This window comes from Salmo salar, chromosome ssa05 (assembly GCF_905237065.1).
Source record: "Salmo salar chromosome ssa05, Ssal_v3.1, whole genome shotgun sequence".
NCBI lineage: Eukaryota > Metazoa > Chordata > Actinopteri > Salmoniformes > Salmonidae > Salmo > Salmo salar.
Window position 1 is genome coordinate 21,795,081 of NC_059446.1, and position 17,752 is coordinate 21,812,832.

Below are 17,752 nucleotides of genomic sequence, written 5' to 3' on the forward strand. Positions count from 1 at the left end.
TCTGTTAAACTCTAATCCTCCACAGACAGCCGCCCTGCCCAACCCTCATCATCTGAACATATGACATGAGAAAGGCATGTTAGGCTACTGTTAATTGGATTAAAATACAAAAACAAAAGTAAATAAAATATTTACATGATCGCACAACTACTTGTCATCTTGATTCATTGTCGCAACCAGTCAAAACTCAATTGTTAAGCACTTGTTTTCAATTTAGAACAGTTTCATTATGATAGGCTAATATTTAGCCTAGCCTACATTGCACAGAGGGGCCCTCCATTGTCGCGTTCAACCAGACTATAACTTGATTGGGTGGGATGTATTTTTTGGGTTAGTCCCAGGCTACTATTATCCAATTGTTGCAATATTGACAAAGAAAACGCATTGTGTTATTGCATGCATGGTTGTAACATAGTAGTGTCACAGTAAGGCTTATGATAGGCCTATTTTTTTCCCACCATTTTTTTTGGGGGGGGGTATATTTAATTTTGTGCTACCTATACGGTATGGGGACCTATTTTGTTAAGGAGGGCGGGCCGACAGCACATTGAGTTTTCGGACAGTAGACTAGTGATGAGGACTGACCAGCCAACAGCGAGTAGCAAGTATTCTAATTAGCAGATTGCACGCAGTTTTGAAGATGGCATGCGAGCGCCGCAAGCGCGGGACAGCCAGCATATCCACAAACTGAAGTCTGAGATATGCCGGAGCATTTTGGAGAAATTCTGCAGTGTTCCTGTGTCTGTGCTAGCAAACCGGTGGACACAGATGCAAGGGCGAGGCTACAAGAAAAAAGAAGCGTCAAGGGACGGCTATTTTGGACTTTCTATGCAGCCACGCTCCCCCAATCCATGCAACGTAATTTAAAATTATGTCCTTTATAGATTTAAATGATGCCCAGAGATGGGTGCCTACACATGTGAATGTAACTGTCCTTCGTGCAAGGGGTTTGCGGACTAAGGGCAAGCACGGGGGTAGCCGTTATGTTTACACAATCATTCAGGTGGGGAAGGAGAAATACACCACCGGTTTGGTCGAGAAGGAAACTGTGCCAGAGTGGAATGAGGAATGCTGTTTCGAACTTCTACCCGGAATACTGGAGGATGAGGGTCGCAGTGCTTTTCCCTCAGGGAGCGGTGATTTGGTCCTCACCATTATGCACCGGGTGCTTATCGGACTTGACGTGTTTCTTGGTCAAGCAATCCTCCCTTTGGATAAAATATTTCAAGATGGAATGTGCCCTAGAGATGAGTAGGTTCCTCTCACTTACTAAGTTAATTTGCTAATGATGATGAACTTATTTCCGCTGATTACATTGAAATGTAGGCTAAATTATAATAATATCACATCACTTTATAGGCCATTATGGCCATAGTAATTTGCCATGATTGACAGTAACACTTATAAACCCAATCTGCTCAAGTATCTGTGCATTAAAGATGTCAACGATGACACATCATACTCATCATCTCTAATGCACAGATACTGGGGCAGGCCCAACTATGGAGAAGGGTGCAATTGCGGGCTGCAATTTGGGGTGCTCCTGCATGTGGGCATTCCTGCATCTGCTGGAACCCGTCTTTATACTTCTATTGGTATAAAGGTGGCGTTAATGCACAATAACATTGGATGCCAGCCGCCGATAAACCCCACAGGACTGTTTTCCCGCAGTTATGTTAATGACGGCAAGGGCAGTTGTTCAGCAGGCGGGAGCGAAGGACGCTTTGTGCCATCTTATCCAGCTAGTCCTAAGGAGGATTCCGGTACACAGCAGGGTGGCGCGGCACAGTGTGCTGGCTAGCTAACTATCAAGATATCAACACCGTGTGCTAGCTAACAATCAAGCTAGCTAGTACATGTTGTCACCCCCAGCCTCCCGCCTGCTTCCTAGCGGGAGGCGGGGATGATCGCCCCTGCCTGTCGGCATGGTTTTTTCTGTGACAACAGTTGGGAGGCAGGGGCAACACCGTGTGCTAGCTAACTAGCAAGCTAGCACACAATGTCACTAACTAGCAAGCTAGCTAGTTGGCTAGCACACAGTAGGCGGCGACGACCGGTAAACAGTGTCCTTCGCCCCTGCCAGTTGGGCATGGTTTTCTCCAGGACACAGCAGGCCAGAGGCAGGGGTGACATTGTGTGCCAGCTCACTAGCAAGCTAGCACACAGTATCACTAACTAGCAACCTAGCTAGTTAGCTAGCACGCGGGAGGCAGGGGCGACCGGTAGACAGTGTCCTTCAACCCCTCATGTCGGAGGAGCGAAACAGGCTTCAAAAGCTCACAGAACGGGACCGGAAAGTGTTGAATCGCGTAGCGCGTAAAAATCATCAGTCCTCGGTTGCAACACTCATTATAGAGTTCAAAACTGCCTCTGGAAGCAAAGTCAGTACAATCACTGTTCTAGTCGGGAGCTTCATGAAATGGGTTTCCATGGTTGAGCGGTCACACACAAGCCTAAGATCACCATGCGCAATGCCAGGCGTCGGCTGGAGTGGTGTAAAGCTCGCCGCCATTGGACTCTGGAGCAGTAGAAACGCGTTCTCTGGAGTGATGAATCACGCTTCACCATTTGGCAGTCCGACAGACTAATCTGGGTTTGGCAGATGCCAGGAAAACACTACCTGCAGCAATGCGTAGGGCCAACTGTAAAGTTTGGTGGAGGAAGAATAATGATCTGGAGCCGTTTTTCATGGTTCAGGCTAGGCCTCTTAGTTCCAGTGAAGGAAAATCTTAACGATACGGCATACAATTACATTCTATACAATTCTGTGCTTTGTGGCAACAGTTTGGGGAAGCCCTTTCCTGTTTCAGCATGACAAATCCCCCTTGCACAAAGCGAGGCCCATACAGAAATGGTTTGTTGAGATCGGTGTGGAAGAACTTGACTGGCCTGCGCAGAGCCCTGACTTCAACCCCATTGAACACCTTTCAGATGAATTGGAACGCCGACTGCGAGCCAGGCCTAATCGCCCAACATCAGTGCCCAACCTCACTAATGCTCTTGTGGCTGAATGGAAGAAATTCCCGCAGCAATGTTCCAACATCTAGTGGAAAGTCTTCCCAGAAGCTGGAGGCTGTTATAGCATCAAAGTGGGGACCAACTCCATATTAAATGATTTTGGAATGAGATGTTTGACTTGCAAGTGTCCACATACTTTTGGCCATGTAGTGTATGTAGATATCTTTGTTAGCAAAAATACAAAATGTACCACAGTCCAAAATTATAATCTTTACATAGCCTATCAAAGTAATCAGACCAGATATTTTAATACATTTAACTGACTATATTTCACTGCTTCGCTTAAGTAAAACGTTTTAAAATTCTTACACTACCACAAAAATAATTTCAAAGAGCTGATGCAAGTCACACTTTTTCTTAATGGAAAATTACCATATACTTATAGTTATTATTATTTGGAATCTTCTTATACCTTAAGTTTAACTCTTCATCTTACTTCTGAGTTATTAGTGTGGCTTGTGACAGCAGCCACACTGTAAATGTTGTCCAAATTGTTTCTGACTTTTTAACGTGGCACACTTTAAAATGTTGTAAGAATTATTTCTTACTTATTACTATTATTTGGAAGGTTACTCCTCTAACACCGTTTAAGATAGAAACACAATTCAAACTTTAAAAGTTATAGACTGATCTTGATTAAGTTGCTTGCATGCAACTTTTTGATACCATTTATACTTTTTAAACTATTACATTTTTTTGTCCTCCATCCACTTTCATGGGTTTTTCTCAACATTCTAAGAGGCCCATTGTGACGTCATGATTTCCAATATTATTTTCTATTCACTTTAAACAATGTAACTTTTGACAAATCAGCTACTTTGACAACTTTCCCAAAAACAAGTTGTATGGGAATAACATCTTGGTGTACATCTCTGCAGAACAGAATTATCTTCTACCAATCAAAATGTATAGCTATTTTAGTAACCGCATAAACTACACTGAACAAAAATATTAATGCAACATGTAAAGTGTTGGTCTCATGTTTCATGAGCTGAAATAAAAGATCCCAGAAATGTTCCATACGCACAAAAAGCGTATTTCTCTCAAGTTTTGTGCACAAATTTGTTTACATCCCTGTTAGTGAGCATTTCTCCTTTTCCAAGATAATCCATCCACCTGACAAGTGTGGCATATCATATAGCTGATTTCTCACGCAACAAACACAATGCCACAGATGTCTCAAATTTTGAGGGAGCGTTTAATTGGCATGCTGACTGCAGGAATGTCCATCTAAACTGTTGCTAGAGAATTGAATGTTAATTTCTATATCATAAACCACCTCCAACTTCATTTTAGAGAATTTGGCAGTACATCCAAACAGGGCTCGCAACTAACTTTTGTCCTACCGTCCCGGTACCATCATGGATAAGCAATTCAACTGTCCCAAACTAAATTTGAACTGTCCCAAAATTAATATATATATTAATATATATATATATATATATAATATGCCAACATGGGTCTAGATCATTTGCAATGCTTTTAAAGTAATTTATGTATTTCTGAGACTGATACAGAAAGTCTATATTACATAAACTTAATTTCTTAAGAAAAAAAAGTTTTGCATCTTAATGAAAACAGACAAACATCCATTACATTATTAATAATTATAATTTATTAATTGAACATGTTAACCACATGTACACAATATAGCTAAGCGAGAACAATGTTATTGTGAACTGGTCACTGAAGAAATGTAAGTTAGAGACATTCCACCACCACCTGGACTGGACCTATCATCAACATGGATATGAATAAAATAATATATAAATTAACTAATAAAAGGCCCAATTTTGAAGAACTACAAAAACACAGCAGCAGCCCCACTATTTCATATCAAGAATGACAACACAACACGTTTTTTTTGTGTGGCTTAACTCGCCGTTCACACCAGACTGTTGGCATGATGATGAGTTTCAATGCGTTGTCTAGTAAGAGGTGAAGTGGTAGAAACCGTGGCGATGAGGATCATAGCTAGAAAATCACTGTAGCCATATTCTCCCGCACAAAATATGAATTTGAGAGGGAAAGGACTTGATTGGTTTTACAATATGTATACTATTTGCAACCAATGGCTGTATGGACATGAAATATAATTAGCTAATTAACGTTTGTATATGTCTAATGCAATTTAGCGTATAGAACGACAAGGCAAAAGCAATCAGAATCAAATAAATGCTTATTTTAGCTAAGTAAAATTATACAACAGTAGTCACTGATACTCAAGTCATTGCCATTTCCCACAAAATCCCCACAAAAAGGCGAAATCTAGGCATTCAGAGCTTTGCTCGACGTCCAATGAGTTTTTATGCTAGCCGGTTTGAACCCTCGATTACACCCAGTTTACCTCAATTATTTATTTCTGGTACATTTATACATCAGTAGCTGACCAATAGTATTTGCATTTCACTCATAAATTCTGATATAACATGTTGTATTTGTAACACATTAAACACACATCTATCGCTTCGGCTGCACTGTCTTTGGCTTCGCTGTCCTCTCCGTTTACTCGTTTACCCGCCAACCGGGTTGTAGCATCTTCCTCTTGACGGTCTAGCACTTCGATGGTAGCGTTGGTGGCACTGGTACTAAACTCAGCGAAAAAAGAAATGTCCTCTCACTGTCAACTGCGTTTATTTTCAGCAAACTTAACATGTGTAAATATTTGTATGAACATAACATGATTCAACAACTGAGACATAAACTGAACAAGTTCCACAGACGTGACTAACAGAAATTGAATAATGTGTCCCTGAACAAAGTGGGGTCAAAATCAAAAGTAACAGTCGGTATCTGGTGTGACCACCAGCTGCAATAAGTACTGCAGTGCATCTCTTCCTCATGGACTTCTGGGGGAAATGGCCCTAGCCCTCACCCTCCGATCCAACATGTCCCAAATGGGATTGAGATCCGGGCTCTTCTCTGGCCATGGCAGAACACTGACATTCCTGTCTTGCAGGAAATCACGCACAGAACGATCAGTATGGCTGGTGGCATTGTCATGCTGAAGGGTCATGTCAGGATGAGCCTGCAGGAAGGGTACCACATGAGGGAGAAGGATGTCTTCCCTGTAACACACAGCATTGAGATTCCCTGCAATGACAACAAGCTCAGTCCGATGATGCTGTGACACACCGCCCCAAACCATGACAGACCCTCCACCTCCAAATTGATCCCGCTCCAGAGTACAGGCCTCGGTGTAACGCTCATTCCTTCGACAATAAACACGAATCCGACCATCACCCCTGGTGAGACAAAACCGTGACTCGTCACTGAAGAGCACTTTTTGCCAGTCCTGTCTGGTCCAGCGACGGTGGGTTTGTGCCCATATGCGACGTTGTTGCCGGTGATGTCTGGTGAGGACCTGCCTTACAACAGGCCTACAAGCCCTCGGTCCAGCCTCTCTCGGCCTATTGCGGACAGTCTGAGCACTGATGGAGGGATTGTGCATTCCTGGTGTAACTCGGGCAGTTGTTGTTGCCATCCTGTACCTGTCCCGCAGGTGTGATGTTCGGATGTACCGATCCTGTGCAGGTATTGTTACACATGGTCTCTGCACTGCGAGGATGATCAGCTGTCCGTCCTGTCTCCCTGCAGTGCTGTCTTAGGCGTCTCACAGTACGGACATTGCAATTTATTGCCCTGGCCACATCTGCAGTCCCCATGCCTCCTTGCAGCTTGCCTAAGGCACGTTTACGCAGATGAGCAGGGACCCTGGGCATCTTTCTTTGGGTGTTTTTCAGAGTCAGTAGAACGGCCTCTTTAGTGTCCTAAGTTTTCATAACTGTGACCTTAATTGCCTGCCGTCTGTAAGCTGTTAGTGTCTTAACGACCGTTCCACAGGTGCATGTTCATTAATTGTTTATGGTTCATTGAACAAGCATGGGAAACAGTGTTTAAACCCTTCACAATGAATATCTGTGAAGTTATTTGGATTTTTACGAATTATCTTTGAAAGACAGGGTCCTGAAAAAGGGCTGTTCCTTTTTTACTTACTTTCTAAAATATTACATTCAGTTACTTTTAGATTAGTTTCCCTTTAAGAGGCATTTAGAAGAAGACAAAAAAATCTGTGTAAAGTGTACATAGCTGGCCATATATGGATGTTACATTTTACTTTATGAGTTGGTGATGTAGGCTTCTTCTAACCCATTGCTTAACCTGAAAGGCCACTCAGCAAGGAAGAAGCCACTGCTCCAAAACCGCCATAAAAAAGCCAGACTACGGTTTGCAACTGCACATGGAGACAAAGATCGTACTTTTTGGAGAAATGTCCTCTGGTCTGATGAAACAAAAATAAAACTGTTTGGCCATAATAACCATTGTTATGTTTGGAGGAAAAAGGGGACGCTTGCAAGCTGAAGAACACCATCCCAACCATAAAGCATGGGGGTGGCAACATCATGTTGTGGGGGTGCTTTGCTGCAGGAGGGACTGGTGCACTTCACAAAATAGATGGCATCTTGAAGAGTAAAATGATCTGGATATATTATAGTAACATCTCAAGACATCAGTCAGGAAGATAAAGCTTGGTGGCAAATGAGTCTTCCAAATGGACAATGACCCCAAGCATACTTCCAAAGTTGTGGCAAAATGGCTTAAGGACAACAAAGTCAAGGTATTGGAGTCAGTGGCCATCACAATGCCCTGACCTCAATCATATAGAAAATTTGTGGGCAGAACTGAAAAAGCGTGTGCGAGCAAGGAGGCCTACAAACCTGACTCAGTTACACCAGCTCTGTCAGGAGGAATAGGCCAAATTCACCCAACTTATTGTGGGAAGCTTGTGGAAGGCTACCCGAAATGCTTGACCAAAGTTAAACTATTTAAAGGCAATGCTACCAAATACTAATTGAGTGTATGTAAACTTCTGACCCACTGGGAATGTGATGAAATAAATAAAAGCTGAAATAAATCATTCTCTCTACTATTATTCTGACATTTCACATTCTGAAAATAAAGTGGTGATCCTAACTGACCTAAGACAGGGAATTTTTACTAGGATTAAATGTCAGGAATTGTGAAAAACTGAGTTTAAATGTATTTGGCTAAGGTGTATGTAAACTTCCGACTTCAACTGTAGATATCAATAATAAGTGATATCCGTATCGCCGTATACTACACCATTGCTGTCATCCTTACCTCCAAGCGTTTATTTAAGTTGTATAATCTTTGGATGCCGACAGCAGTCGCACCATTGGAAGACATAGCTTGGACTGTAGCTTACAAAAACCTATTCCTGCTCTTTTCCCACAATCCATCAAACCCATTTGGTGTGTCAGCATAGTGGTCAGACTCGCTGAAGTGGAACAAACTTAAACTTGCGCCTTTTTCAATGCTGATTTGGATGTCATTGAGAAAACAGTGTCAAAGATTTTTTTTCTCGCAAACATCCTTTTGGAATTTTATCTAGTTTTTCAAAAGTATCTGTAATCTGATATATTTTAGCTGGTAACGTAACGGATTACAGTTACCGTTTTTTTGTAATCCCTTACATGTAATCTGTTTCTCCCCAACCCTACATGTCACCCATTGAGCATGTTTGGGATGCTCTGGAGCGACATGAATGACATTGTGCTCCAGTTCCCGCCAATATCCAGCAACTTCACCCAGCCATTGAAGAGGAGTGAGATAGCATTCCACAGGCCACAATCAACAGCCTGATAAACTCTATGTGAAGGAGATGTGTCACGCTTCATGAGGCAAATGATGGTCACACCAGATACTGACAGGTTTTGTAAACTACACCCCTACCTTTTTTTAAGGTATCTGCGACCAACAGATGCATCTGTATTCCCAGTCATGTGACATCGATATATTAGGGCCTAATGAATTTATTTAAATTGACAGATTTCCTTAGATAAACTAACTCAGTAAAATCTTTGAAATTGTTGCATGTTGCGTTTATATTTTTGTTCAGGATGCATTTTATCTAAATTTTAAAAACAGACATTTTTACCACTCCCAGTAACTTGGAGAGTATGAAATCTTATTCTACTTCTCTGCTTTTCAAATCTAAAATCAGAACACGTCTTCCACTACCACAAAAAAATACTTTATAAAAAATCTAAAGCAAGTAGCACAATTTTATTGAGATTTACTTGGATATATCCATAATAATGAGGTTGCTACATGATTTCGCCTGGCTAAGAAAAAGTTGCGTCTGGACACCCGTTCGCCCTCTATGATAGGCTCCAGGGGAGTTCACATTTAAAAAGTGAAATAAATCTTCAGATGTCTGACAGGCAGACAGCTATGCCTATATTAACCCCCGCTGTACCAAACTAAATGCTAGACTGGAAGCAAGGGTAAATAATGTGAAAGTTGAGATAAATGCAAGAGATGATTGGGACAGCAACGTGAACATGATAGTCTTATGGAGGCGCAGTGATCATTTGAGATGGAACTGTTAGCAGGCATGGTGTGCCTGTGACGGCCAATACAGCACAGCTTGGAATGCTGCTCATCCAATCAGCATTCAGGATCCAAACAACACGTTTTATAATATAAAATATGCGTTTAAGTTGCATGACAATGCATGTGTGGAGCGCTGGGGATGGTTGACGCCTTATAGTCTCCTCTCACTGTGGGTCCAGATGGCTCAAACTCAGCTCCAAGGCCGGCCGGAAGGAGAAGGAGCGTGGCGAGATGCAGGTGACGGTTCAGTTCACCCGCAACAACATGACAGCCAGCATGTTCGACCTAACCATGAAGGACAAGCCACGGTCTGTCTTCGGAAAACTTAAGGACCGCGTGACGGGGAGGAAGATCGGCGACATGGAGTCCTCATCAGCCATCGTGCCGGGACGCTTCGCCGCCCTGTCGGGTTCCCTAGGAAAGCCATTCCGAGAGGGGGACCGAGGGGAAGGGGGAGAGGGCCCCGTGGAGGTAGCCGAGGAGAAGCGGAGCAAGGTGAAGGATTTCTTCCAGGGGAAGGGAAAGCTGCCGAGGTCGTCCGACACAAGGTCGTGCTCATCGCTGGCCTCGGAGAGCAGCGTGTTGTCCTTGACCAGTGAGAGGCCCTGCCCCCCTCCTCTGGGCCTGGGCATCCTGGTGGACCCTTCCAGTCCCCCCAGATTCCCCAGCCCCCCCATCTACAGCAACAAGGTCAAAGTTGACACCCACCACAGAGACACAGACCTAACTAAAAAAGGTAAGCATGCAGATTTCCTTTGTCCAAGTGTTTCATTTTCATTAAATTGCCCTATATGTCTGTAATATGCAGTGACCTGTATTTAGATTATATTCTGACAGAATCTTTACCAGACACAAAAAAGCCTGTACTGTATCTAAAGGATCTAGCAAGCTTATGCATTTTAAGGAATTGTTTTGGAAGAGAGGTTATTATTAAGGTCGATCCATCTCAGGCCAATACTTTGACCCCCTTTCTTTCCCCCCCAAATAGTGCTCAACACCACACAGTCTTCCCCAAAGATACTGACTCACAATCGAGCCCTCAGCGACGAGGCAATTAGGATCACCACTACTGCCGTTCCCCAGCCCTGTCCTGCAGTGGAATCCCTCAAGGGTCAGGGTATGACTCTCTCCCAATCCTCTCTGTGCATCAACGGAAGCCACATCTACGGATCCGAACCAGTGGGTCCCAAGGGCTCAGGCACCCTCCCATCCAAGCTGGTCCTCCTTGAGAAGTGCTCCCCCCTCTCTCGTTCGCTGCAGAACCTCACAAAGCGGAGCGAGGACAATGGTTCAGCCGGCGAGGGACGGCGCTGGTCCTTCGACAAGGTGAATAAGGAAGAGAAGTACGTGGAGAAGGAGGCCGAACCTCATGTCTCCCAGGTTCAAAGCGCACGGGTGGGGGGTCGTCCGGTGAAGGCAGCTGCCTCAATGCTGTCTTCCACTACCACGGTGGACTCAGCAGACAAAAGGAAAAAGCTCAGAAAGTCGTTATTCTCCGGAGGGAGGAGTGATTCTCTACCTGCCAAGTTGGCGCCGAGCCAGGGTTGTCCTCTCGCCGAGGGGAGACTGCGAGGCTGGTTTGGCTCCAGTGACTCCCAGAACAAGCCAAGGTGAGTGGAGGGTCATTTCAGATGTCTCCACACTCCAGGGCTTCATACAGTTTTGCCTTCCATCAAAAGCACACAGACATCTACATCTTGGAAGGTTTTGATTTCCTTGTGTTCAGTGTTTATGCTGCCCCCTGTTCCTTTCAAATGGAAATGTGGCCAGTTCATCTACCATTTCAAATCAATCAAATGTATTTTATAAAGCCCTTTTTACATCAGCAGTTGTCACAAAGTGCTGCAATCTCATATCACCTCATGTAAGCTACAAAATGATAAGGTTCATACTGTACTATTAACACAGGATAATAGTCGACATCTAGGCCATTTGTATAACAATATATGTAACGTTACTGTCCTTTGAAATCAGAGGAAATCAAAGACAGAGTCCATGTGACTGGAGTTGAAAAGGAAATAATGGCATATAAAGTATATTTCACTCTTAACCTTGCTTGGGGTCAAATTGAATCAGATACTGTATACAGAGAAAGATCTACATGCACTTTAAGCTTTAGGTTTGGTATGTTGTGGAACATCTGGGCCAGTATTCATAAAGCATATCAGAATAGGAGTGCTGATCTAGGATCAGATCCCCCCCGTCCATGTAACCTTATTCATTATGATCTAAAAGTCCAACCTGATCCTAGATTAGTACTATACTCTGTGATGCTTTATGAATACTGGCCCAGTACACTAGTCACCTGTTTTTGCTATTAAATTATCTGCAGTATTACTGTTTCTATTACTGTTCCAAATGTAGTACATCTTGCATTTTTGCTCTTCACCTTGCTTCAGTAATTTGCTAAATGTTGTTTTGATTTTTGTAGTAAACTCTTGTTGCTGTTTTCCATAACACATTATTGTTTGCATTTTTCAGCAATTGTAGCATATTCACATATGAAAATATTTGAAGCTAGTCCTCAAATAGACAGTATTTTGAATGGGTCAGCTTGCACAGAATTAACAAAGAGGACTGCTTGTGACTTCCCTCCACAGGCTGGAAGTTTCTTCTAAGGTAGAAAGCGACTCAGACACCCCTCCCCCCTCGCTCCCCCATTCCCACCCAGTGCTCTTCTTCCACTGGCCGTGCCTCACCCGACAGTGGCCATCGCACTAACCCCTTCACCCCCTCTCTGACACCCAACCCCATCTCTCCCTCCAACCCCTTCCTCCCGTGTTTGCAGTGTAACCCCTTTTTTGAGGACCTCATAACCGAAGAGGCCCGGAGGTCCCCCCCTCGTGCTGCCTGCTTCCCCTGTCATTCCACAGCTTTACCTTGCATCCCCAATACCGCCCACGATGTCGCAGTGCAAAAGAAAATGGCCGCCATACGGCGAGAGCGGCCCAGGCCTGTAGCCAGGCAGACGTCCCTCCCTGCCTTACTCCCGAGAGCGGTTACTGCCAGCCCCCCGAATCCGTTCACCTCTCGCTCCATATCAGAGAGCGGGGGAAGAGAATGCGACGAGTCCTTTGACACCTTTGCGTCCAGCAGGCTGAATTCGCCAAAGGGCTCTCCTACCAATCACCCTTCAAATGCAACCTTGTGGCAAGCTCAAGTAAGAAGCACTCCTCCACATGAGGGTAACACTATTCCACCCATTGAGGAGATGCAGATGAGTGAAGAAGAAGCAGAGCCTCCACCGTTGCCTCCACGGAGGCCCATAACAAGACCTTTGGTAAACAAGAGATCTTCTGACAGCTGGTTGCACAGGGGTCAGGAGCTGGCTGTGCAGAAAGAGGCCTGTCTCCTGTCACAAACGGGCGCAGCTTCCCTGCAGCACACAAGAGAAGGCGGGCACAAGAGATGCACACCAAGTCCCCACCTGTACCCAAGCCCAGGCAAAGACCTTCTCGTCAGCAGTGACATGTTGGACTTTCATACTGAACACTCACAACATTATGCCAATATTTCTCCAGAGTCTCCATCTCCATTCAAGTCTGAAGATGAGTTCAAGAAGTTTGACTATGAACCATTGCGAGATGAAGATGATAGCTGTAAAATTATGTTTACTGAGCAGGACTTATGGCCAGATGCAACAGAAAACCATCTAAACCCGAATGTAAAGGATTCGACAGACACCAGTCCCACTGTTAGAGAAGACGCCATTGTAACGAACACTTCACATTCTGAAATCAAAGCCTTATCTTTACCAGTAATGCTTCTTGATAGTGAAATGACTGTTGCCGACCTACTGTATATGTCTTCCCCAAAACACTCTAAATCCGGTCTTAAGACGCTTGACATTGCATCAATTACACCAGACCCAACAATGGAATTATTCTCAATTCACCCAGATAAGCCTACCAAGTCCAGAAACATCCATTGTGAATCGCCTCCACTAACCTTGGAAGATCTAAGTAAAAATCTAAGTAATTCTGATTTTAGTTTTATTGACTCTGCTTCTGATGCTTCCCCATCTCCATCTGAAATGATTACAGTGCATACCCTCAAAAGTTTAGGTGGCATTTTTCCTCAACCTCCACAAGTTACTCACATAGCATCTTCTGCTCATGATATTCGGTTATCTGCAGAGGATATGTTAACTTTTCAGAAGCCTAGTACTATAGACGTCAACTCTGCCCTAAAAGCGAATTTACCAGAAGCCTCGCTTTGTCAAGACAATTGGCAAGATGGAGGTTGTGAATTGAACACATCAGGCAGAGATCCTGCAAGCAATAAGAAGAACAATAGCATTTTTACGCCTGACAGTCTTAACATAGAGCCTGAGTCTGAAGACATCACTAGAGACACTGTAGATATAAAACACACACAATCTCCACTGAATAGAAAAGGCAACATTTCTAAATCAAAGATAGACAGTTCAATAGTAGACCCTTCATGTCACATTAGAACTTCTCCAGTTAATCCACAGATTGGAATGCAACAGGAAGTTGTACGCAATAAACAGGAAGTGAGTCAGCCTCTGGTCAAACGAACCAAGCCTGTCAATGAGTCTTCACCAAGGGGTGCTAGTTCACACAGAAGTCTCAAGGGAATGATACGAGAGCTCTATGGCAACGGTGGTGCAAATAGCCCTGGCAAAGGATTGCGTGAGAGCCCTCTTCACCAATCACTGTCTCGTGGGCATGTACTCTCAGAGAGCATTGAAGTACCCTTCTCATATCAACCCACCAAATCAATTTTTTCCTCACCTTTGTCACCAGATAGAGAGACAACGCTCAAGGAGGCTAAATTATTTGTTTCCTTGCAACAAACAAACACAAATAGTTCCACTCAGTCAATTACAAAAGAAAACTGCTTAACGGAACGTTCCCCATCCAAACATGCCGGGACCATCAGCTTCGAAGACCTCCACGCCAAAGTAGCCCCGAACGTCAGAAGCCCCATGAGTGCCAGGTTAAGGCCTGGCATCTCTCTGCATGCTTCCAATCCCTCCTCTATGGCCCCCTCCCTGGTGACTGAAACTAATGCCCAGGCTGAGCTACTCCCCACCCCCGGCCCCTCCTCCATACATCACCCCCCGACCTTGAGACCCAGTACCGGAGCCAATGCCACCTTGGCTGTGGCCCCCTGCACCTCTTCCTCCTTCTCCTCCTCTACCTCCTCCACCACTGTCCAGCCCCTGGTCGATGCACGGCACACACTTTTACCTGAGGAGACCCAGCCAGCTAGCAGCCTGCCCCGACAGGAGAGCAGGTGAGACTTCTCCTCACTCTTAAGCTCTGCAGAGTGTAGCCACTCGACCTCTCTTGAGAAAATATCAGGTTGGGTTGCCAGGTTGTAGTCAACAATGGGATGCAAGAATTAGAAATAGTTAGACATAGCACACCTGCTAGCTGTTTACAAGCCATAGCTTGAAAACCTGAACCTACATATTGTTAGACTATATTCTCATTATTCCAAACAAAACTAATATTTCCAGTTCCTTTTATTTAATCTATTCAAGTAAGCTTCCTTAAGAGGAAGTTCTCTAAATGAATCTATATATATCCCCTACCAGTACCACCTGCCCATGCAAACCCATTGGTTGCTACAGTTTTGTAAATTGCTTAATCTTTTACGTTGCTCATCTCACTTCTGTGTAATTAAATGATGTGTCATACATTTGTGTTGCTGACTGTCCCATCACATCTAGGAGTCCACATCCACAATCACAGTCACCGCAATGAAAATCTCAGCCTTGATGATTTAAACAACTGCTTCAGCTGTCTGTGCTGAAATTTTGACCATCTGTAAATGAAAGCAAATTGGAAGTACCTTCCTCCACTCTCATTAGGTATAGGGTGACGTTTCCTCAAGATGCTGATCTTGGGTCAGTTTCCGTTTTCTCACTAAGGAAGCTGATCCTAGATCTGTACCTAAGGAAACTTCACCCTGGAGCCTGTCATTACTGCTGAGGCATACCGGCTTTGTGCTATACTAAAATCAGACAACATAAGCTCTTTTTATGCTCTCTTGCTGAAACCTGTTGCTGAATACATTTTGTTGTCTTGTAGAGATATATACAGAAAATTCTAAATCCAGGCTGGTGCATTGTTATGAATTTGACCACATACTATGTAATGCCAGTGCCTGACATTGTACTGTACTATATATTGATTTTCATGTGAAAAGTGTTATGTACACATAATCCAATGCAGTGAACCTTTGATGGTGATGTTTTTTTTGCAGCCCCCACCCAGTGAAGCCCTTGACCACCACAGCCAGTCAGGGGGAGAAGAAAGAGGGCCGGTCAGTTCTAGAGAAGCTCAAGTCTTCCATCCACTCAGGCCGCGCTGCCAAGCAGACACTGGCTGAGACTGAGATTGAGGTATAAAAGAGTCCATGATTTCACATAATGAATGACTTTCCAACCAGAACGTTCTCAAAACATGGGATGTACTTTGGGATAACTGGGCAGTTCAAAATCCAGTGGAAAAGTTTTTGGTCATGTATGGCTGACTCTGTAAAACAATACATTTCACTGCGCCTATCCGGTGTATGTGACAATAAAATGTCTTCTGACAGAAATAGATTTTTATCAATTGAGTACCTCCTCTTGTTAATCTGTGTTTTCCCATTTTATGTAACAGATCCAATCTTGTCAGATCAGTGATTACTTCAAGATAGGAATGAAGGATGTATTCTCAAAGTATTCTGACAGGGCCTGTGTTTGTCTTCTCAGGAATCGTTAACGGACAGCTCTGCCCAGTACGAGCAGCTGACCAAAATGGAGCTGATCTCCCTTCTGCTGCAGCAGCAGATGGATATGGAGAACCAGCAGGCGGCCTCAGACCAGCAGGCGGTGCTGCTTAAGAAACACGAGGCGGAGATGAAGAAGATCAAGGCGCAGGTGCGCGACCTGGAGGACTACATCGACAAGCTGCTGGTGCAGATCATGGAGCAGACACCCACACTCCTTCAAGTGTGCTCCCAACACAAGTGACCGCTAGTGCTAGTATAATATAGTATAATATAGGGCCATGGTCACCATCAAACCCTAGTCCCAGAGAGCTACTAGGTGGAGCAGACTCTTGTTCCAGCTCAGTCCCAGATTAGGTCTTGGTGGTTAGTTGTTTAGCTGAACCAGGAGTTATAGTGCAGGGCTGAAACAAAAGCCTACACATCCAAGTAGTTCTTCCGGACCAGGGTTGGTGATCACTTCTCCAGAGGCAGGTGTAGTTCAACACATCCCTAAGCAAAAAGTAAATCTCACAACCATCCAGGTTTCACTGCTGATACCCTGCCTCGTTGATAAAAGACACAATATTGCCCACTGTGCATGCTTGCTATAGCTCAAATGTCAGGCTGCAAGTACTAATCAGAAACTGTAGTCATAGCAAATGTTACTGGTCACTTTACACTTGCTACTTAGTATAAGGAAAGTGGCACAGCTTTTGTCAAATGTACTGCATTAGAATTATTATACATGTGCATTGATGAAGAATACAGAAAATGTAATATTCAGTGGTATAAATTGTTCTTATTTGATATGACATTGCCTCAAATTCAGAAAAACATGTAAGTGTCTGAATTAGTTTGATATGGACCCAAATTATCTTCATCATGGTAAATACTGTAATTATTTGCCATAAGACACTGACTCAAAAACAGACCGACTCGAGGAGAATTCCACTGAATTTCAGTTTGTTTACATGGAGAAAGGTGAACTTGAGCTAGTGTCATATTTAGTAAATAATTATATATTTTTTTTACTATTCATGGATGAAGTGTGTGCAAAGAATAAAGTGATAAATGTTCATGTGGTAAGATAGGTATTACAATGAATTCAAAGGCATTTATTTATGCTATTTAAGTTATATTTTCACATTTTGGTTATTTGCAAAGCGAATGTATATAATTATGTATATTGGTTTGTTTAATTTTTGAATGACATTGTGTGACATATATAATTTTTGTATGACATTGCCTGTATTATTTAGTATAGTACTTAAACTCCCACACAACTAGAAATCCACTTTTTCGAGCTGAAAGACAATGGCCAGGGCTTACGCATGACAATGCACAACGATGTAAGTCAATAAGTAATCGTTTTAATCAAAGGATGATATATTTGGGCTTGAAGTGACGAAACCGACCTGCCCCCTTCGTGCAAATTCGTGCCAATGAATTATTATTTTTACAATTCTTCAAGCTCTGTCAAGTTGGTTGTTGATCATTGCTAGACAGCCATTTTCAACTCTTGTCATAGATTTCAAGCTAATTTAAGTCAAAACTGTAACAAGGCCACACAGGAACATTCAATGTTGTC

At 43.5% G+C, this 17,752-nt stretch overlaps 2 protein-coding genes across 2 annotated transcripts; both read left to right on the top strand.

The window, feature by feature from the left end:
• Positions 1-394: 394 nt before the first annotated feature.
• On the top strand, positions 395-12,161 carry LOC106604473 (rab11 family-interacting protein 5-like). Its single transcript, XM_045717981.1, has 4 exons — positions 395-1,251; positions 9,615-10,171; positions 10,424-11,045; positions 12,036-12,161. Exons 1-4 carry the CDS (start codon positions 872-874, stop codon positions 12,154-12,156), a joined length of 1,680 nt encoding a protein of 559 aa, XP_045573937.1. The 5' UTR covers positions 395-871; the 3' UTR covers positions 12,157-12,161.
• Positions 12,162-12,358: 197 nt separating this feature from the next.
• On the top strand, positions 12,359-17,240 carry LOC123723775 (flocculation protein FLO11-like). Its single transcript, XM_014199115.2, has 3 exons — positions 12,359-14,697; positions 15,673-15,811; positions 16,166-17,240. Exons 1-3 carry the CDS (start codon positions 12,359-12,361, stop codon positions 16,424-16,426), a joined length of 2,739 nt encoding a protein of 912 aa, XP_014054590.2. The 3' UTR covers positions 16,427-17,240.
• The last annotated feature ends 512 nt before the right edge of the window (positions 17,241-17,752 follow it).